This window comes from Tamandua tetradactyla, chromosome 6 (assembly GCF_023851605.1).
Source record: "Tamandua tetradactyla isolate mTamTet1 chromosome 6, mTamTet1.pri, whole genome shotgun sequence".
NCBI lineage: Eukaryota > Metazoa > Chordata > Mammalia > Pilosa > Myrmecophagidae > Tamandua > Tamandua tetradactyla.
Window position 1 is genome coordinate 46,762,280 of NC_135332.1, and position 19,897 is coordinate 46,782,176.

At 54.2% G+C, this 19,897-nt stretch overlaps 1 protein-coding gene across 1 annotated transcript in view; it reads right to left on the reverse strand.

Annotated features, from left to right (window-relative positions):
• Positions 1 to 15,515: 15,515 nt before the first annotated feature.
• The window catches only part of TMEM132E (transmembrane protein 132E), a 53,359-nt gene continuing 48,977 nt past the window's right edge, over positions 15,516 to 19,897 (reverse strand). Inside the window, exon 10 of the mRNA XM_077163272.1 lies at positions 15,516 to 19,201. Within this exon, the coding sequence (XP_077019387.1) occupies positions 18,143 to 19,201 (1,059 nt within the window). The 3' untranslated portion in view covers positions 15,516 to 18,142. The remainder of the gene's footprint in view (positions 19,202 to 19,897) is intronic.

Sequence of the window (19,897 nt, forward strand, 5' to 3'; positions counted from 1 at the left end):
AAGTTGAAAAATATGTATAAAGTTATGGTGGCAAATATCAAAGACAACTGAGTTTAATTATTCTAGTGCATGCGTGCTTGTTCGAAACTGTTATGTAATCCAGAAAAACCACTTCTAATCCAGTCTTGTAGGGGCAAACCTATTTTGGTAGGACCTTTTGATTAGGTTGTTTCCGTGGAGATGTGACCTACCCAATTGTGGGTGGGACCTTTTGATTAGATGGAGATGTGACCCCTGCCATTTAAGGTGGGTCTGAATACTTTTACTGGAGCCTTGTATGAAGAAAATAAAAAGTAGAAAACACAGAGAGAGTTCAAAACTGACACAAGGAGCAGAGAGGTAACCAAGACACAGACATTTGGAGATGCAGAAGATACCAGAAGCCCCAGGAAATGCCAGCATCTGAGAGAGCTGTTTGAAACCAGAAGCCAGGAGAGAAGGACAGCAGATGTCACCACATGCCTTCCCATGTGACAGAGAAAACCCAGACATGACTGGCCTTTCTTGAGTGAAGGTATCCTCTTGTGATGCCTTAATTTGGACATTTTCACAGCTTCAGAATTGTGACTTGTAGTTTAATAGGTCCCCTTTATTAAAGCCAATCAATTTCTGGTATATTGCATTCCAGCAGCTTTAGCAAACAGAAACAGCATGTCTTAGTGTGGTATTGGTGGGCTGACATTTAGATGGGTAATAAAATAAAGACGTGAAAGAAGCCAGATGCAAAAGAGCACATAGTGCATAATTCTGTTTAAGTTCAAGAATAGGCAAAATGAATCTATGGGGATAGAAATCAGAAAAGCGGTTGTCTCTGGGAGATGGGTTTAACTGGAAAAGGGTATGAGGGAACTTTCTTGGGGGAAGGAGCTGTCATATTTGTTGGGGTGTTGGCAGCATGGGTGTCCAAACTCACCCAACTATGCCCTTAAGATGAGGGCATGTCACTGTATGTAAATTATATCTCTAAAACAACAGAAAGGAAAAAAACAAATCAAAACAAAAAAAACAACAGAAAAAACACAGAAAACTACAAGACATAAGAACAATGAAAAATTTCAATTAAATGAGTGTTAAAATCATATAAGAATAGATATGCATAAGGCCTAAATTATTATATATTTATTCCATACAATCAAATTTTCTTGCCACTATCTCAGCAAAATCACCAATTTTGTTGTTATAATCACAATCTTCATGTAGTGTGAGTTCTTTTGAGGGTAGTGATCTAAGCAGCCCTGTCCAATAGAAATAAAATACGAGCCACAAATGTGAATCGTGCATGTAATTTTCTACTAGGCACATTAAAATAGTAAAAAGAAACAGGTGAAATTAGTTTTAATATTATATTTTATTTAATCCAAGATGTCCAAAAATATGATTTCAACAGGTAATGAGCATAAAAAAATATTGATGCAAGCTCTTATGTTCTTTCTTTCCTACTAGGTCTTTGGAATTCTGTGTGTATTTTACATTAACAGCACATCTCATTTGGGACCAATCCACATCCCAAGCACTCAATAGCTTGTAGTAGGTAATGGCTACTGAAGTGGATAGCTCAGATAAAGAATCAAAAAATAAAATGAAATTTTATTCAAAGTGCACAAAATTTGAATGTATTCTCATTAAACATTTAAGTTCAAGCAATGGCAACAAATTGAAAAGTAAAGTTATTTTATATGTTTTTGAAAAATTATTCAAAATGATCCATTAAAATTAAAATTAGAAGGTAGAATTATCCTTTTATAATTAATGAATATCAAAATTAAAATTAAGATAATTTAAAGTTGAAATTCTATTTAATTAAAAAAGATATATAAATATTATTAAAATTTTTTATAAAAATTAAACCATTGAAAAACCATTGACAACACTAAATACCCAGTTTTGTCAATAGTAATGATCAGTAGTGTGCTTTTTACCTCCAGACCTACATATGCAGTACAGGATTAATATTAATTGTTTAGTGAAACAAAATGTTCCTCGGTTGCTGTGTCAACTGTAGCAAATGTTACACATAATAATTTGATAATCGGTGAGGATTTCCAGAATCACTAATTGGAACAGGAAGAGGGCTAGGGAATGGACTCTTGGCCTTACTTGGAAACGATAGTCTGTTTTTCAAGCATCTATTGCGTTCATGCTCTCTCAGAGCAAGAGTTTGCAAAGCTAATTAATCTCTCCTCTCTCTAGCCTGAAGGCTTCTGATGCTCTTTCCTTCTCTGTGTTCTGAAGTGGAGTCTCATGTCAGCAGCAGCAGATCCCAGAAACCTTCACGGTATTCCGAATCTGTTGTCTTTTATTTTGAGGGCATAGAGCAAAAGATGCCTAGAAGCATTTCCCTGGGGCCCGGGCAGTGTTGATCATGAGAGCAGATGTTTAGGATTATGGGCTGCCTTGTGCCAGGGCTGGGCATAATCATCCTGAGTGACAAGAGGTGCCCGTCTGTTCTTTCATGTGCACGGGAATGTGTTTGTGTGTGCCTGCGCGTGTAACGTGGAAGAGCCAGCAGGCTGCTGCCGGGTGTATGGGTCAAGTTTTACTGGAGCGTGGCCATGCCCGTCTCTTTACATATATGTATGGCGGCTTAGGAGCTCTAAGGACAGAGCCGTTTCAAGAGAGCTGGTACGGCCAGCAAGACTGAAATAGTGACTATCTTGGCCTTTAAGAAAGTTTGCCAGTCCTGGGCAGGGTCTGAGTGGTCTATGCCTTGGGGCCTTGGAACCCAGGGAGCCCTCACTTGCAATGGGAACTAGTCTAGACTTCTGCTGTAGCTGCAAGCTCCCTGAAGGAGAAGATCTGGGGGGCTGGGAAGATCCCCAAAGGTGGGTCTTCTGAGTCCGATCCTGAGGGTGTCATTTATTTTCTGGAATGGGTTTGCTGTCTCCATGTCACTTGGAATAACAGTCTCTCACCAGTGAGGCCAAAGCCAGCAAGTGGTGAGGGGCAGGCCAAGAGAATGGCTTTCCATCCTTCCTCCCTTTTGCCAGCTTCTCCCCATTCTTTATAAGGACAGCCATGAAGGAATTTCCCACCACCCTCTGCTCCCCTTCAGGTGTGCATTCCTTAAGCTCTCTCTTCTGCCCCAGTGTCCTGGATAGCAGCGGGGATGGCCAGAGGGTCTTGGGGAGCCAGGCGACTTGTCTGCCTGGGGGAACCTGATTTTAGCTCCAGAGTTCTGCCGAGGATGCAACCTGTGTGGCCAGAGATGAGGGCGAAGTAGGAAAAGGGAACGGTGTTAGGGTGGAGGGTCTGCAGCCCCGTGGCTGCACTGGTCACAGCAGCTTTTTGCTTGTTCCTGAGTTGCTCTGGCTCAGTTCTTTTGGGCCTGCCCAGAGCCTGGCACCTGGTGATCCAGTCAATAGGTGCAGCCAGCCCTCTTGGCACAGGTTCTAGGGCAGACTCAGCTGGGTTAACAACAACGAATCCAAAGGGTCCATGCCCTCAGGTAGCTCCCAGACGGGCAGGAGGGACAGAGAGGCAGCAGCTCAGGCCGCACCCCGAGGACAACTCACTGTGGGAGCACCCAGCAGGCCCCACACTTCAGCCTGGAGGGGCAGGGAGGGAGGCAGCAGCAAAGAGGTGGGAAATCGAGCTACTAGCTGAATGAAGGAGTGAATAAATGAGCCCGAAGGACCTAATGCTGGGGCTGTGAACTTTAGAAAGGGATTGCTTCTGAAATTTTAAATGGAATCCGTTGAAAATGTTCCTCTCCTAAAGTGGGGCTGGAGGGAGGAGGCTGCGCAGGGAGGGGCCACCTGGAGCAGGAGGACGCTGGCGGCGTGCCAGGTTGCTGTGGGCTCTCAGCCTCCTGCTCAGACTCTCACCCAGGGATCCCTACCTGCAGCCGGGCCGCTGCCCCTGGGGGCTTGTCACTGCTTGGAGGAGAGAGATGAACTGTCTTCGCTCCAGGACAAATCTCTTTTAATTTTGTTCTCCTGAGGAGTGGGGGTCAGGCCAATGTTGGAGCCCGAGATTGGCTCAGCGAGTGATGGTGATGCCGGCTCCACCGGCAGCCCGGGAGAGGGGTGGGGGAAACGCGCCTTCGCTGGGGCTGGTGGCCAGGGGACAGGGAGGGGCTGCCCCGCCTGGCTTCTGCCCGAGGGTGCAGAGCGCTGAATCTCAGGAATCCGAAGCTAGGAAGGCACTTAGAAACCATCTTTCAAGGGCTTCTGAAAGTGGCCTCCATGGAGCTTTAGGGGAGAGTCCATGGGGGAGCTCAAGTGCCCACCATATCCCTGAATAGTATGTTCAATTTTGTGTGTGGCACCTTTTTTAAGAGACAGGTAGGGTTTGTTGGTTTTCATCAGCTTTTCGATTCATGACCCCAAGTCCCTGAAGTTAAGATCTCCTGGGCTCCACCCTATTGATTAGCACCTGGGGGGAAGGGACTGGTCCAGTGTCACGGGGGGGGGGGGGGGGGGGGGTTGGGGGGAGGGGCTGGTTCAGTGTCATGGGGAGCAGCCAGGCTGAGGGGGGGGGCTGGTTCAGTGTCACAGGGAGGGGCTGGGCTGGGGGTGGGGAGGGGCTGGTCCAGTGTCGCAGGGGGCCAGGCTGGGGGTGGGGGGGGCTGGTCCAGTGTCGCAGGGGGCCAGGCTGGGGGTGGGGGGGGCTGGTCCAGTGTCGCAGGGGGCCAGGCTGGGGGTGGGGGGGGCTGGTCCAGTGTCGCAGGGGGCCAGGCTGGGGGTGGGGAGGGGCTGGTCCAGTGTCGCAGGGAGGGGCTGGGCTGGGGGTGGGGAGGGGCTGGTCTAGTGTCGCAGGGGGGCCGGGCTGGGTTGTGATCATTTTCATTCCCCACCACCACCCAGCACCTGGCTAAAGAGATGCGTTGAAGGGGGACACTTAAACTCGGGTTCCCTGGTTGTCCCCTGCATGCCCTTTCTCCTTGGGAACCACGGGACTGAGGTTCTGGGCGGTGGGAACTGGTGGGAAGACCGAAGTCTAGGGAGTGCAGCCGTGTGGATAAGGGCCCGTCCCCCTTCCCCAGAGTGCCCAGGAATGTGAAGGAAGCACTTAGGCAGCCGAGAAACACCTTCCAGGACCCCTCACCTGGGGTAGCATAAACATCTCTATCACGCCCAGCCCCCCAAAGGACACCTGCCTGGGGACAGGAAGACAGCCTCGCTGAGGGTGACGCCGTCGGGCACAGATGAGACAGATGACTCTGCCACCTGAGGCTGCCCCGGGAGAGCCTAGGGGGCGGATGCTGCAAGAGTCCTGGGGAGACAGGGGGGCACAGAGCAAAAGAGCTTTGGACTGGGCCTTCCCTGCCGGTGACCAGGGACCTGCCGGGCCTCACGCCCTGCTGTGGCCTTTAAGCACGCAGAAAGGGAGGAAAGGAAGCTATGCCTGCTTGGCTTCGTGTCACCGTGTGTGAGATTCTTCTCTGCTTTGGCCTCAGTTTCCCCACGTGCTAAATGGGAAATAATCATAGTAACAACCCTTTGTCTGGAGGCAGGAGGTTGGGCAGGAAAGCGCTGACATTTATAGAGGATGGAAGTAGAGACTGTAGGCAAGGACTTGGGAAAGTTTGTGTAGGAAGAAGTGACCGGGAAGGAGAGGGAAAGGTCAGGAGAGGGACGAGTTAAACTGTACTCTGGATCTCTGGCAGCTTTCCTGGAAGTCCAATGTATTTGACAAGAGCATCTGACCGAGCCTGTTGGGAGGTGGCTTCTGACTCGGGAGGGAAGTTGTGAACTTTGACTTTACACGTATTCCTGCACAGACGCTGACGGCCTCCGGCCCGACGTGAATAACTCACTACAGGTGCGGCTAAGAGGAACTGAGTCAGAGATGTAGGGCTGGGGAGGGTGGTGGTGGGATGAAAGCTATTCAATTAGCTAAAGCTGCATTTGTTCCTTTGATTGCAAAGGAACGGCTAAGTGCAAGGGCACAGGGAGATAGGGTTGGGGGGATCTGGGAAGGCTCCTTGGAGGAGGGGGCCTTGTGCTGGCCATGGGTTGGTTCTGAGACTGACATGAAGCAAGGAATAGAACAAGAGGAGGGACCACATGGCAAACACAGGGCTCCAGGAACTCGAGGAAGACCAGTTGTTTTCTTCTTTGACCCATTTCTACGGTGAGAAGGATTATAAAATGTAATCATGGCCCATCTGACGCTAACTTTTGGTTCACGTGTGCCTTGGGTGCCCACGTGGGGACACCATAACACCATCTTCCTGCTCCCTGCCCCTTACCCTCAAGGCCTCAGGAGACAGAGAGGAAAAGAGGAGGTGGGGTGAGATCCAGAACGGAAGGTGCGTGGGTCCCCTGCATTGGGTCCCGCTAGTCACGGGCACCCAAAGAATTGAATCTGGTGCTTTCTCCTGACCCCTGTGGGGAGGCTGCTGAGCCGGGCTCAGCTCCAACCGGCCCTCCTTGGAGCGCCTGTTTACTACTTGCTGCAGAGCAGATGGATGACTCGGAGGCAGCATTTTTCTCCTGTAGCAGCAGGAAAATGAATCTCGCCAAGTGCTGCTGACACCACCTTCCCAGGTTCCACATCCATCGCGGCCGGCCTGGGTGCTGACAGAGCACAGTCCCATCCCTCAGCCGGGCTTCGGGCCCAGGGGAGGGAGCGGACACAAGGCGAGCATTCAGCATCTCTCCTCTCCTGGGCTCCTTCTCTCTCCCCAGGCCCACCCTCCACCTGCAGCCCCCAGCAGCACAGGGAGTCAGGGGAGGCCAGGGCTGCGATCTGGGGGGGCCTCGATAGCCCCGTTGACCTCCTGCAATCTTGCTCCCTGGTGGGCACCATTTCCCCGAAGCGTCTGAAGGCCACGTCTGCCTGGGAGGCGGTGGGGGCCTCGACGAGGAAGATGGAACAGCGAGCACCGGACCTGGGTATGCAATCCCAACTTTTCTATCAATGAAACTCTAGGCCTTTGGGAAAAGCACCCCACGGCTCCGAGTCTTGTTTTCCCCCCAAGATTAGAAGGGATTCCTTCCAGTGCTCATGACCGGCGAGTCCAGACCCACAAGCATTTGTTGGGAATTTAAAGACACAGACTAATGTTTACCATTTAGTGAGCACTGACTCTGCTCCGGATATATGGAAAAGGTAGTTGATCCTCACCACCACCTGGGAAGAAGCGAACTCCAGCCCCTTCCACAGGTGAGGCAATAGGCACTGAGGTGTGGGACATGCAAGGAGTAAATGGCAGGACCAGGGTTCAAATCCAGCCCGGTGGGACTCCTGAGCCCTCTCTCAGATGACTTGACTGTCCCAGGGCAAACAGACTCGTGGGGGACTGGGCCTCAGGGGCTCTTACAGAGGAATAAAGAATAGATCCAGGGGGATTTAGGAATCTTGCAAGAGCCCTCTAGAGAAGCATTTCCATTCCTGGACTCACTCCATCTGTCATTTGGTCCCCTTCCCCGCCCTGCCTGCCTTGGAGGCGTCCCCTAAAGTCTGATCTGGGTAAAAGTCTCCACCAGGGCTCACTGACCTCAGGGCCTAGTCCCAACTCCTCACCCAGCCCTGCTTACCTGCCCAGTCTCGCCTCTCCCGATGGTCCCAGTGTGCTCACCATGCTCAGTGGCTGTTGTGAGCTTCCAAAATTCCCCAGCTCCTCTCCGGTCTCTGGGTCTCTGCCGGGTTCTGGGTTTCCCACCTTGCCAGAATGAGAGATACTTTCGTTTTCCAGAAGAAGGTTTTGAATCTTATTGATGTTTTCCCTATTTTTTCAGCCGCTGGAATTTGTCCCTCACTCCCATCCCCACTCCCCTGGAAGCTCTCCAGGCAAGAGGGCTGAGCTGCTTTATTATTAGTTTTGTAACAGCTTTATTATCCATTTAGAGTGTACAACTTAGTGGCTTTCAGTATATGCACAGAGTTGTGCAACTATCACCACCATCAATTTTAGAGCCCCAAAGAAGTCCCAAACGTTTTGCAGTCACTGCCCATTTGAGCCTCTTTTTACAGGAGACTGAAGCACAGGCAGGGGATGGGGCTGAGTGGATGAGGACAGGGAGGGATTTTTCTAATTTGGTCATTGAGTTCAGTTCCTGCCAGTGTCTGTCTAGTGGGTGTGAGTTGTGAGCAGGGCAGGAAATGCAAGAATCGTCCACCGTGCCAGTTGGAGATGAGCTGGACTTGCCTCCCAGCCCCCGTGGGTTCCCAGGGGCGGGGAAATAAGGTGGCTGCAGTACTGTGCCCTTCCAACAGAGGGGTTGGGAGCACAGTGCAGCCCAAATAGAATAACTGCAATTCAGAGCGATTTCATCTGAGAATGCATTTTGGGCTAGTTGGGGATGAAGGTTTTGTTTTATTTTAGTTTTGTTGTGACTTTCCACTCTTTGTTGGGATGAGTGAGTGGCCCTTTTGGCCGTGACCCTGGCCCTTTTGGATGTGGTCCCGGCTGGGGCCCTAGAAGATGGAGGAGGGGTCAGGAGGTCCGGAGAGGTGACTTAATCACTCCCCACGCCCTACCTCCAGCAATCTATTTTGAGTCATGGCTGCCCAGGAGAGGCCAACAGCCTTGTCTGGGTCTGGGAGGGAGACAAGCAAGAGACAGCTCCGTGGGCCTGCTTGGGGGACGTGGAGGACTGGTGGATGTCTACTCATCCTGGATAGACGGATGCACACCTCCAAGACGAGAGTCACAGCCCACCCAGCAGACTCATCCCGAGGGGGGAGTGTGATCGAGGCTCATCATGCCCAGGCTGGATGCTGCCCTGGAAAGAGGGTCCCCACCCTCAGAGATACCAGGAGTTTCCTGGACTTTGTCCCTCCTCTCTCACCTAACTGCCCCAGTAGCAGAATCTCCCCCCTCCAGAAGGGGTCCAGCCTGGCGTGTCCGGAATGAGCCCGTCCCAGGGTGCAGCCCCAGCGGGGACTCGGATTCGGGCCTTGGAAGAGGAGAGAATGGGAGGTTGTAGTGGGCAGGGTGGCAGGCCTCAGTGGCCTGTAGACACAGCTTAGAGAAAGGCCGGGTGACATAAGCTCCCTGCCGCTGGGCCTTGGCCTCCATCCTGCAGCTGCACCTCTCCTCCTGGCTGCCTGCTGACGGCCACAGTGGTCCTCTGAGCTCTGTGCCAGGGTGGTTTGCTGTGGCCTGCAAACCAGCCCCTGGCCTACCTTAGCTGAGGGCCTGGTTCTCAGAGCCAAGTGTCTCTGGTTCAGCTCCAGGCCCTGCCATCTGGGTTCCTCTCTCCCGTAATGTCACCTGGACCAAGAAGGTCAATTTACTGCCTGCCCGACTGACACATAGAGACAAGATTCAGTTTGGGACCCCTACTTTTAGAATAATTTCAGGGTAGACAAAGGAAAAGTCTGTCTCGAACATTTTAAATGCAACTATCCGTGACACCAGATTGGAGTCAGATCTCTTTTGAGTTGTCAAACTAATTGCTTAAATCCCTTCTGCCCCAAATTAGCAAAACAACATCTTTCTTTGGGGACTGTCACAACTCCTTGAAATTGCTGAAGCACTTCAGAGACACGACTCAGGCCAAGAGGAAAATCCTGAATTTAAACACTGAGCCAAAAAAATTAAAGAAATAATAATAAAAATTTGGAATAAGGCCTTCAGTTCACATCACTTTAGAAAACTCATCTTTCAATGGAAAACAATAAAGTAAAAGCTAGTATTTATTGAGATGAGTGATGGGCCAAACATTTTTTGTATTTATATGCAATAACTCATGTGATCCTCACAAGAATCCTGTGAGGTAGGTGCCGTTTTATTCCCACTGCATAGACAAGTTACTGAAGCCAGAGTTCATTTCCTCTCTAGGCAAGATTAAGCCTGATCACCCCAGGGTGTCCTTTCCTTCCAGCCAGGCTCAGGCTTTACAGCCCCATCCGTAGGAGGGGCTGTAAAGTCTCTAGGGACTCTGTGCCTTTCCTCCCAGAAGAGTTGGCAAAGTCTGTATGCCCAGAGACCTGGGGCGCCTCCCCCGAAATATGGCCCAAAATAGCTCATTTCATTAGACTTGATAACACAGTCCCTTTGACTGTGTAAAGAGGGCCCTCTAGTCTGCTTTAATGAACAGATAAGAATCTTTGCAATGAACTCAGTTATGGTTTGCTTGTAAATTGATATTATTCTGAGTGCTGGGAGACTATTTATTGTTCAAGCATAGATTAAGTAAGCTCTTGGCCATCCCTCCTTCCAATGAGCTCACATGCAGACCACCTCCCCTGAGGGTATTTATGCAGTAGCGGAGGCAGCTCCTCTCTTCCGGGACCCCCTGGGCACTGGACTGGAGTCCAAAGGGATGACTTACCTCTATGTGCCCAGGCAGGCTCTGTCGGGTCCACCCCTCCTTCACTCACAAGCATCTATCTGGGCCAGGTGGTCCCTGTGACCTCCTCCTGTCCTCCTGGGGTGGTGGGGTGCAGGGCCCGTAAGGGTCTAACCTCGGAACATGGTTAAGCTTCCCTGGTGGCATTAGCCGCCTCTGGTTATTATTGCATGGGGGGGGGGGGCAGTGGGGCTTCAACTACTGGTATTCGTGCATGTGCACACGTGTGTGTGTGTGTGTGTGTGTGTGTGTGCACATGGGGCATGTGTGCCAGCTCATGCACACGTGTGAGTCTGGCAAGCATGTGAATGAATAGGGGTGCTCGGAGAGTGTACAGTTATGCGCATGCTCCGTGTGTGCACACTTGTGTGTGCTCTCCCTGCCCAGCCGTCTGCCAGAGCAGTTTCCTCGTCTGACAAGGGCACCTTATGCACTGGGGGTGGCTGGTCCTTCGCTGTGTCTGTTCCTGGAACGGGTTTTCTTGTGGGGAGGATCACTTGTGGCTCCGGCAGTTCTGGAGATTTCCTCCAGCAGCTGCAGCTGAGGCTGTGTTCTTTCTTCCCCACCCATCCCCCCCCACCTCCCCTCCCTGTGGGATGCCCAGACCCCCTGGCAGGGCCAACCCCTTGCCATGAGAGACAGCATTTCCACAGGGGGTGAGTCTGGAACCAAACGCGGTTGGGGAGAGGAACAGATTGCTAAAGGAGGACTCCAGGTGTGTGTGTGAGTGTGTGTGTGTGTATGAGGGTGTGGTGGGGGTGGGGGGACAGGAAGGAGGCCCAGGGAACAGACTCCCAGCTCGTGTCAGTGTGATGTGTTGCATGCCCCACTTCAACTCCAGGGAGGGGAGGGAAGGGCTCAGCTCTCTCTACCTCTCAGAGGGTCTGAGAGTGGGTGGAGGTGGAGGTGGGGAGGAAATAATGAGGAGGGACAGAGAAGAGGAGGGCAAGAGGCACCTTCATTTGCCCTCCCCACCACCTTCCCTCCTCATATATCTGGGAGGGGTTCGATCATGTGGGATCAACCTTCGAGCAAAGGCCAGGCCATCCAGAGACCCAAAAGTCACACAGTGGGCCCACACCTCTCCCGGGTCCCTGCCTGCCCACTTTTTCTTTGTTCTCTGGCAACTCTTGGTCATCTGTCCCAGTGGGCAAAACCTCTTCCTTAGGGAATAAGTTTAGGGAGCAGCCCCAGTCCGGCCATAGGAGGCCTGTGGGGAATTTCTGTAATGGAGGAGAAGGAAAGCCATTCCAAAATTGAAGAATGTCAGGACGGAAAGGTCACTTGCTGACCCCCAAGGGCCCACAGGCTGGTGGGCTGCACAGGGCACACAGGGTAGCCTGGCAGGCTGAGGCTCAGGCCCCGATGGCCTTGCCGTTTAGGAGACCCTGCAGCTATCTGCCCCCCTAGACTGGGAGCTTCCCCAGGGGCTGAGCCCCACTGAGCACACCAGGAGGGGGTCGTTAGGTACCCATGACAATGATGCTTGAGCCAGTCTGTGGATAGGGTCATAGTTGGGTTCCTAATGAGGGAGGTCCTCAGAGAACATCCAGCCCAGTTCTCACAGCGGAGAACCAGGGATTCAGGCAAGGTCACAGTGCACATCGAGGAGCCTGGAAGCCAAGCCTCCTGACCCTGGCCCAGGGCTCCTCCCTCTGTATCGGGCCACCTCTTCCTGTCTGAGAGCCGGGGGTTGGGGGAACCTCTCTCCCAGGTGTCTCTCAACCCTGGGCAGCAGCAGCTCTCACCCCAGCAGCCTCTCCAGGGCTCTACCGCTCCAGCCAGGATAAATCCATCCCACCTCCTAATCCTTAAGCATCTCATCTCTTAATCCTTAATCCATCTGGTAGATCCTTTCTACCAGCTTCCCACCCCCAACATAGAGACAACCCTCCTCCATGCCAACCTTCTGGATTAACTGCTTCCCACATTGACTTTAGTTTTTCTACACTGTGAGCAAAGCACACGGCACAGATCGGTTTGCGCTTCTCAGCCCCTGTTTCTCTGCTTCTCTGCTTCTCTATGCATATGGAGTACTTCCTTCAGGCGTGGTGAGTCTTCCCCTGGGCAGGCTGGGTATTCCCCATGGGCCGCACCTTGTCTCCCCTCCCCTCCCTCAGACCAGGAGCTCTTGCAGGACAGGGTCTGCTCCTCTTTCATTAGACTGGGTGTTCCCTGTGGGCAGGGGACAGACAACTTGAATTTTCAGTTTCGGTCTATCCTCCAAACTCATCACCTCTCTGGCATACACAGGGATAGTTACTATCCCCATTCCCCGTCACCACCCCCTGGTCTGATCTGTCACAACATGCCGCCTGCCGCCAAGACAACACCGCAAAACCCAAAACACAGGGAGTGCCGGCCAATTGTGGCATCAGGTAGAGGATCACAGAGTTGGCCAAGCTTGGAGGACAGCCGAGTTCATTGACACCTGTGACTGCCCCCCACCTCCCACCCTGCAAGTGTTGTTCCTCTAACAGAGTGGAGCGAGGGAAGTGTGCAGTGGCAGGAATGGACAGCGCCGGGGCGTCACACCTCGAGACCAGCTTCTAGTTGAGTGCCCTTGCTCTGAGATGCAGGTGGAGACTTACTCCAGACTGGGCAGCGCCAGGCTCATGGACATGCAACCAGTCCATGGCAGAGAACCCTCGACAAGGTCCTGGACTCCCTGCCCAGTGCTTTTGCCATAGTATCAGGACGGTTCTCTGAACACCGAGGACAGCTGTGTGGGGCAGTGGGAAAACCCTGCAACTTGGAACTGATTTAACCTGGGTTTGAATCCTGTCTATTTACTTGCTGTCTGACATGAGGCAAGTCATATAACTTCTCTGAGCTTCAGTTTCCTCATCAGTAAAATATGCCTAACAATAATACCTGCCTTACTTGGTGGTTGTGAAGTGTCAATAAAATGAAGGTTATAAAGCAGCTAGCATCTAGCAAGCTCTCAGGAAGTGATGACGATTGCTACTGTGTACTTCTTCCTCTGTGCTTGGCACTCTGTTGGATCTAAGACACAGGCTTAATAAACACTCACCTGGCCAGGTGGCAGAGGTGGGGGACATGGGATGGCATCCCAGGGCAAAGGGCAAGTGCAGGCTCGCCCCCGTGTTGCTGCAAGCTCTCCAGGCAAGCCCAGCTCAGCCCCTTGCCCGGAACCACTCTGCTCTGGGGGGTGACTGACAGAGGGCTGGATGGCTGTCAGCTGTGCCGATGAGCTGGGAATGGAGTTTCCATGGTGGGGGAGGAAGCACGACCCCTCCTTCACTGGGCTGGAGGCCAATTCCTGGGCCACGTTCACAGCCGTGCTCTGCCCCAATCCTCTCCGTGACCTATGACTTAAATAGAGGCCCCGCAGCCTTGCCACCATGATTGAGCACACTGAACCCTGAGAAACCCCTGCCCGCTGTCTCATACCTCCAAATCTCCCAACCCCACTCCCCTTCACTCAGCAGCTTCATCAGCTGCCTCAGGAGGTGGCAGAAATCACATAGGTTTGGAGCTGCCCACCAAGTCACTTCTAAGCTGAAGACCTCAGGCAAGCTACTTGCCCTCTCTGTGTATGTCTCCTCATCTGTAAAATGGGAATATTGATGCCTATTTCCCAAGACTATCCTTAGACATGCAAGCATTGAAACAGTGGTGCCTCTCATCAGGGAGATCAGTGGCGTTCTCTGTGTTTTTACAAGGGCCCAGAGCTGGTGCCGCATTGGCTAAAGGTCACACAGCAAATGTGCCATGAGACCTCAAGAGTCTTTGTCAACCTGTCTTAAGAAGTTTGTCCCTTCAAGTAAGTTTCCTTCCCTAGCCATTTATTATAGTTTGAACTTTCCCATTTGGCTTCAAGACCGTGTCTTTAAGGGGAGCACAGCACCTGGCACACAGGAGGTGCATGGCCAATACTTGTGAAAGGCATGGAGCAGGAGGCAGGGTTAGCGCGGGTAGGAGAGCGGGCGGTGCATGGGGATTGGGGTGGGGAGCTGGGGGCTGGGGACGGGCAGAGGCTCCGTGTCTCCAGCTCTGCCTTCCTAGGCCCCGGCTGTCTGGGAAATCTCATTTTGTTAGTGAGCTGATTCATAGGCTTGGTTCCCTGGTGCTCCCTGAGCAGCTCTCTGTCAATAACTATTCTTTACAAGGTCTCTTGATTCGTTTTCTGGGGTTGAAGACAAATTTTTAAAGACGAGTTCAGTGCCAAGGCCACTCCAAAGGGGCCGTTAACTTAATGTCCCTGCCTCATTCCCGCCAAGCTTGTTCCCTCTTGAATGGCACAGGGGTCAGGTGTTCGTTTCTAGCAATTGCTTTTGAGTTCCCTCATTTGGATGGAGGGTGAGGGATGAAGAGAAAGGGATTTAAGTTATAAGACAGGGTGTGGGCAGTGCTCCTGGCTCTGTTACTCGGTTTGCTGTGTGACTTTCAGCCACCTGCTTCCCTCTCTGGCTTCTCATTTCCCCATTTGTGAGAGGATGGATTCTGGAAAACACATTATGATAGTATCTACTTTGTTTCCCTGGAGTGGCCTGGTCTGTGAAGTTCATTTGGGAAAGAGGCCTTGGAAGTCAAGCAGAGGTTCATACCCCACCCCATGTGCTAAGGCAGTTGGCAAATGCTGTACTTCTAGCTCCTGAACACCGCTGTCCCCCGAGCTCCGCTCCCAGGGCCCTGGCTCAGGCCTCACCCTCTGCTGCAGCATCCTCCTAACTGGTCTCCTTGTCCCTCCTTCGTCCTTTCACCCAGTGGGCAGGGAAAGGAGCTGAACCTCCTCTGAGGCTGAGTCTCAAATCTATGCTGAATCCTCCAGACTCTCTCTGGCCTCCAGGCCTCTGCGTATGTGCTTTGCATGTCTCCTTATCCCAGGGACTCACATTCCAGGCATAAGGAATGGCATATGCAAAGACATGCAGCAAAAGAAAGCAGTGTGTTGAGTATGGAGCCTAGGAGCCTCCCTACATGCCATCTCCTCTTCCTGGAATGTCCTTATTCCCTGTCCTTGGCAAGCTCAGTTTGACTATGTCTTCCCCTCTCTTCCTTTGTGCCCCCACCAACCCAGGGAAAAGTTGTCACTGATAGCGTCAATCATCCCAGATGACAGTGGTCAGGTCTAGGTGTCCATCTTCCCCGTGGGGCCACTGTTTTGCTTCCCAGACTCCCCAGCAGGGCCCACTGCCTACCAGGAGCTTCAGGTGCTGAATGAACAAATGGGTCCATGTTCCAAGTTTAACATCAGCATGGCGCCCCTCCCCCCAATCTGAGATATTCTTTCTTGACTTACACCTATTTCTTCCTCATCTCACTCTCTTATAAGAACCCCAAGGGGATGGCTTAGATAATGTGTGGTTTTCTACACTGATAAGGTGGTAAATACAGAAAATATCCAAATTGGGAGAATGCAAAAGCCACTTATAGTTTGCATTGACTTTAATTTAGTTGGCAAACATTTAGTTGAGCCCTTGCCAATTCCAGGTACTGTGTGAGGCACAAGGGATTAAAGCAATGACTGAGACCCCCACCCCACCCCATTCCCAGGAGCTCACAGCCAGGCACAGCCGACTAGAGGTATCTGGTGCTCTGGGAGTGCAGTGAAAGCCCTCAGCGAAGCCCTCCCTGGGGCACTCTCTGGACACACTTCCTGCAGCAGCCTCTCTCCTTGCCACTGAGCATGCTGAGCTCCACCTGCCCTTTGTTGCCAAACACATCTTAGGCAGTGCTGGTTGATCTCTAGCTTCCCTTTCTGGCTCACACTGTACTTGCAAATGAAGACCTGAATGTAGAAAACTCCATTTGCTGAGAACCTCCATACAGCAAGGCCTGTGCTAGGTGCTTTGCTGCCAGAAGCTGTGCAGAGCACTCTACACATGCCATCTCATTTCATCCTCATGCCACCTCAGGATTGCCATGATGGGTCAAGCAGATGATGGTGGAAGGCCAGGCCAGGCTTTCTTCTGTGGTGGACGACACCAGGTTCCCTGCAGGTGCCAAGGCAGCCCCTCTGGCTGCAGCCAAACCCAGACACTGACTGAAGCCCCGGTTCTGGCGCTGATCTGATTACTGTTCCTCTCCCTCTCCAAGGAGGTTGTGGCAGCCACTTGTCTGGGCACCAGAGGCCAGACAGGCAGCTTCAGCTAGGCTCCTGCTCCCTGTCAAGCCCCTGGGTCACCACCCATGCTGAGCAGTTGTCTCTCGGGGCCTCAAGAGGACAGATGTGCTTGTGCACACACCAAGGGCGCCACGAGGGGCGGGGCTATAGGTCAGCCCATGCCCACTGGTGGGGGAGAGGCAGGCCCCTCCTGCCTGTGTTCCCTCCTGCCTGGCTCCACAAGGTGGAAACCCCCTTGTGGATGGGGTGGATGCAATACACACATCAACCCCACGGAGAAGGCTGGCCAAGGAGAGGTGGTGATGGGGAGGGGTCGCCTCTGAGAGGACTAAAGGCAGTGAAGGGGTCTAGGCTGAGCTTGCAGGTGCATGCCAACACTCTCTTGCTTCTCACTTCATTTTTCTGTGCTCCCCCACCCCCAACCCAAGGCATTTCTTCAAGGGTCTCAAGCTTTGCCCTTCCTCCTCTATGCAAATCATGGCAAAGTGCTTTTAAGGGTATATTTCTGGGTCAGTGGATCCTTTACCCCCTGACGTGGACATCCCCACAGCACCAGAGGGCCCAGGGAGCCAGAGCAGGACCTGCTTGGTTCAGCTACGTTTCAGTCTCGTGTCATTTAGTGTGCTCAGAGTGTGCGTGTAAGTGCATGTGTGCGCACGTATGTGTATGTGCCCAAGGAAAAGACAAAGAGCCAGCCACCATGTACTGTCTGTTCTCCGGGAGCTGCTTCCCCCACCCCCAGTCTGGTCGCCTCCATTTATTTAAGAAAAATCCAACACAGTGGTGGGTAGAACCCCAGAGAATGGCTGTGGAGGGGGGCAGGGGGGACACCAGACCTCCCTCTGCCTCTGCCTACCCCAAGGTCTCTCACAGCATCACCCCGGTGGCCCTTGCTCCCCTTCCCACCAGACTCTGTTTTGGGGGGATGCGTGGCCGTACCCCCTCCCCTGCAGAGGGGAGACGGGTGGTCAGCAGGGCAGGAGGGGGCTAAGGCGTGGTGTCTGCCGTGCTGTGGGGGAGGCAGGAGGCACCCAGGCCTCCTAGGGCCTGTCCAGACCAGGGTGCTGGGGGGGGGGGGGGCGCTCAGCTGGGGGTGGACCGAGGATTCCTCCCCCTTTGGCCACTGCCCAGAGCCCTCGGGGGTGGGCAGAGGAGGTGGTCCTGAGAACTCAGGAAAGCGCCCCTTTGCAGAGTCAGCTCCCAGTCCTGGGAAGGGACTGGGTGGGGGTGGGGGCCCGGACGCCGACAGATGCTACAATTGTCCCCCCATTCCCCCCAATATTTTGCCCACAGCAAGATCGTTGGCAGGGCAGGCAGCTGCCTCCTCCCCACCCTGCCGGACGGAAATCCCTGAATATTGGTTTGAGAAAAGTCTTTGTGCAGCCTGTGACACAAGACCCCCCAAATCCCCCCACACCAGGGGAAGACAGGGGACATGGGAGGCAGAGGCGGGGCACAGTGTGGGTCCACCTCGCCCCAAGTTTGGCCTCATCGCCTCACTCTTGGGGCAGAAGGACGGCCTGAAATGGGAAGAGGTTTGGAAAGGCTGGAACGAGGGCCGGGATTCTCTGCGAGCCACTGGAGGAGGGAGCGCCCTCCACCGGCAGGGGGCAGACGAGGGTAACGGTGTGAGGCGGGAGGGACGAGACACAGTGGGCGGCCCCACCCCGCACGGAGCAAAGCTGCAGGAGCAGGGAGTATAAAATCAAATTCAGTGGCCCCGCGCCAGTGGGTGCCGGAGGTCCCGGCTGTGTGGGACACAGAGCCGCCCCCGCGAGTGGAGGCCCCGGCCACCCGCACGGCGCCTCTAGGCAATCTCTTTGATTCTGCGCACGTAGTTGTGTAGGTCCGGGGGCGGGGCCGGCCGCTTGGTGCTCGCCACGTCCGGACACCCCCAACCCAGGTCCTCGTCCTCCTCGTCTTCCTCGCCCGCGGGCACCGAGTCATAGGCCAGCTCCTCCGACGGCAGCGTGGTGAAGGTGGTGAACTTGACCCGCTTGCGCTTGGACGTGGGCGAGCTGGCGGGGTCCTCGGCCTGTTCCCGGGCCGAGCCGCCCGAGGAGCCGTCGCCGCGCCCGTGCACCTGGCTCTGGACGCTGGTCTGCGAGCTGCCGCTGCTGTGGTGGTCGCCGTGGCAGCAGGCGGGCACGGTTTCCAGGGAGCTCCCGGCGGGCGGCGACAGCTCGCCCTGCCCCCGCAGCGGCTGCCCATTGCCCAGGAACACCCAGTGGTGCGAGTGGTCCATGCTGGTCTGGCCCTCGGGCGGGATGCGCTTGTGCCGGTAGCGCAGCACGAACACGATGCAGTTGATGAGGAAGACCAGGATGGCGAGGCAGAAGACGCCCAGCAGCGCGTACATGCCGATCTCCAGGTCCGTCAGGCCCCGCGGCATCTGCAGGAAGCCCGTGGGCAGCGGCAGGAAGTCTTCTGTGGGCGGTGCGGCGGGGCTGGCGGTGCCCGGGGCCGGGGCCTCCGGCGGGGGTGCCGCACTGCCTGGCCGGCCCGCTCCCCGCGTGGCGTCCTCGCCGCCGCCGCCGCCGGGCCCCGGCTGGCTGGGGCCCGGGTAGTCGTAGGTGGGGTCCTCGTCGTCCCGCCCGAAGTGCACCCGCAGGCCCACGGGCGTTGTGGCCAGCACGCTCTTGCGCTTGGTTTTCTGGCAGCTCTCGGCGATGGTGAGCTCTGCGCGGAGCAGCTCCCCGGCACCCTCCGCCTCGGCCACCACCAGTGGAAAAGCCCTGTCTTGGGTCACTGTGGCCACACGCTCGTCCAGGCTGCTCACCAGCAGCCCATAGTCCCGGGGGCTGTAGAGGGAGAGGGGGGCCGTGGTGCCATCACTGTAGGAGAGCCAGAGGCTCAGGAGGGCTTCCTGGAGGAGGAGGAGGAGGAACAGGAGTCAGAGAGCTGGTTCCCTGCCATATCCTGAGCTCTGTGAGGTCAGAGACCAAGGGCCTCTGTGAGGTCAGAGACCAAGGGTCTCAGTTCCCTACCATACTCCCAGGACTGGGCCTGTGCCTGGGATGGGGCAGACCTTCAGTAACTGTTTGAGTGGGTGTCTTCCTCTATAGGTTGTGGGGAGGGGGAACTGCAAGTTAGGATGCCCAGGCCTCCTCCTGCCCCAGAATCTCCTGCCCACTCACTTCTCTTTCCTTAGATCTAACTGAATCCTCCTTCTACAGGAGCAACCCCACATCTCCATGCCCAACTGTGGGATCACCCCTGTGAGATACGTGGGGACTGAAAAAACATCCCAGCCCCAGCCCCCTCCTTTGCTGTGTTGGCTAAAACCTTCTGAGAATTTCTCTCCCTGCAGATGAGGAGGCAGGGCCCAGAGAGAAGTGACAGGCCAGGAGTCACAGAGCAAGCTACGGGCAGAGGACACCTTTGTCCTTCCTGACTCCTGGCTCAGTGCTGCCCGCTTTGACCTGTAGCCAGGGCCCACGGTGTGTCGGGGTGGGGGTGGGGGGGCTGTAGTTAGGACTCCAGAGAAAGTGGAGCTAATTCCTGGGGGCAGAGGTGACAGGCTCTCTGAGATTCCAGGAGGGGGCACCCTGCTCAACAGGAC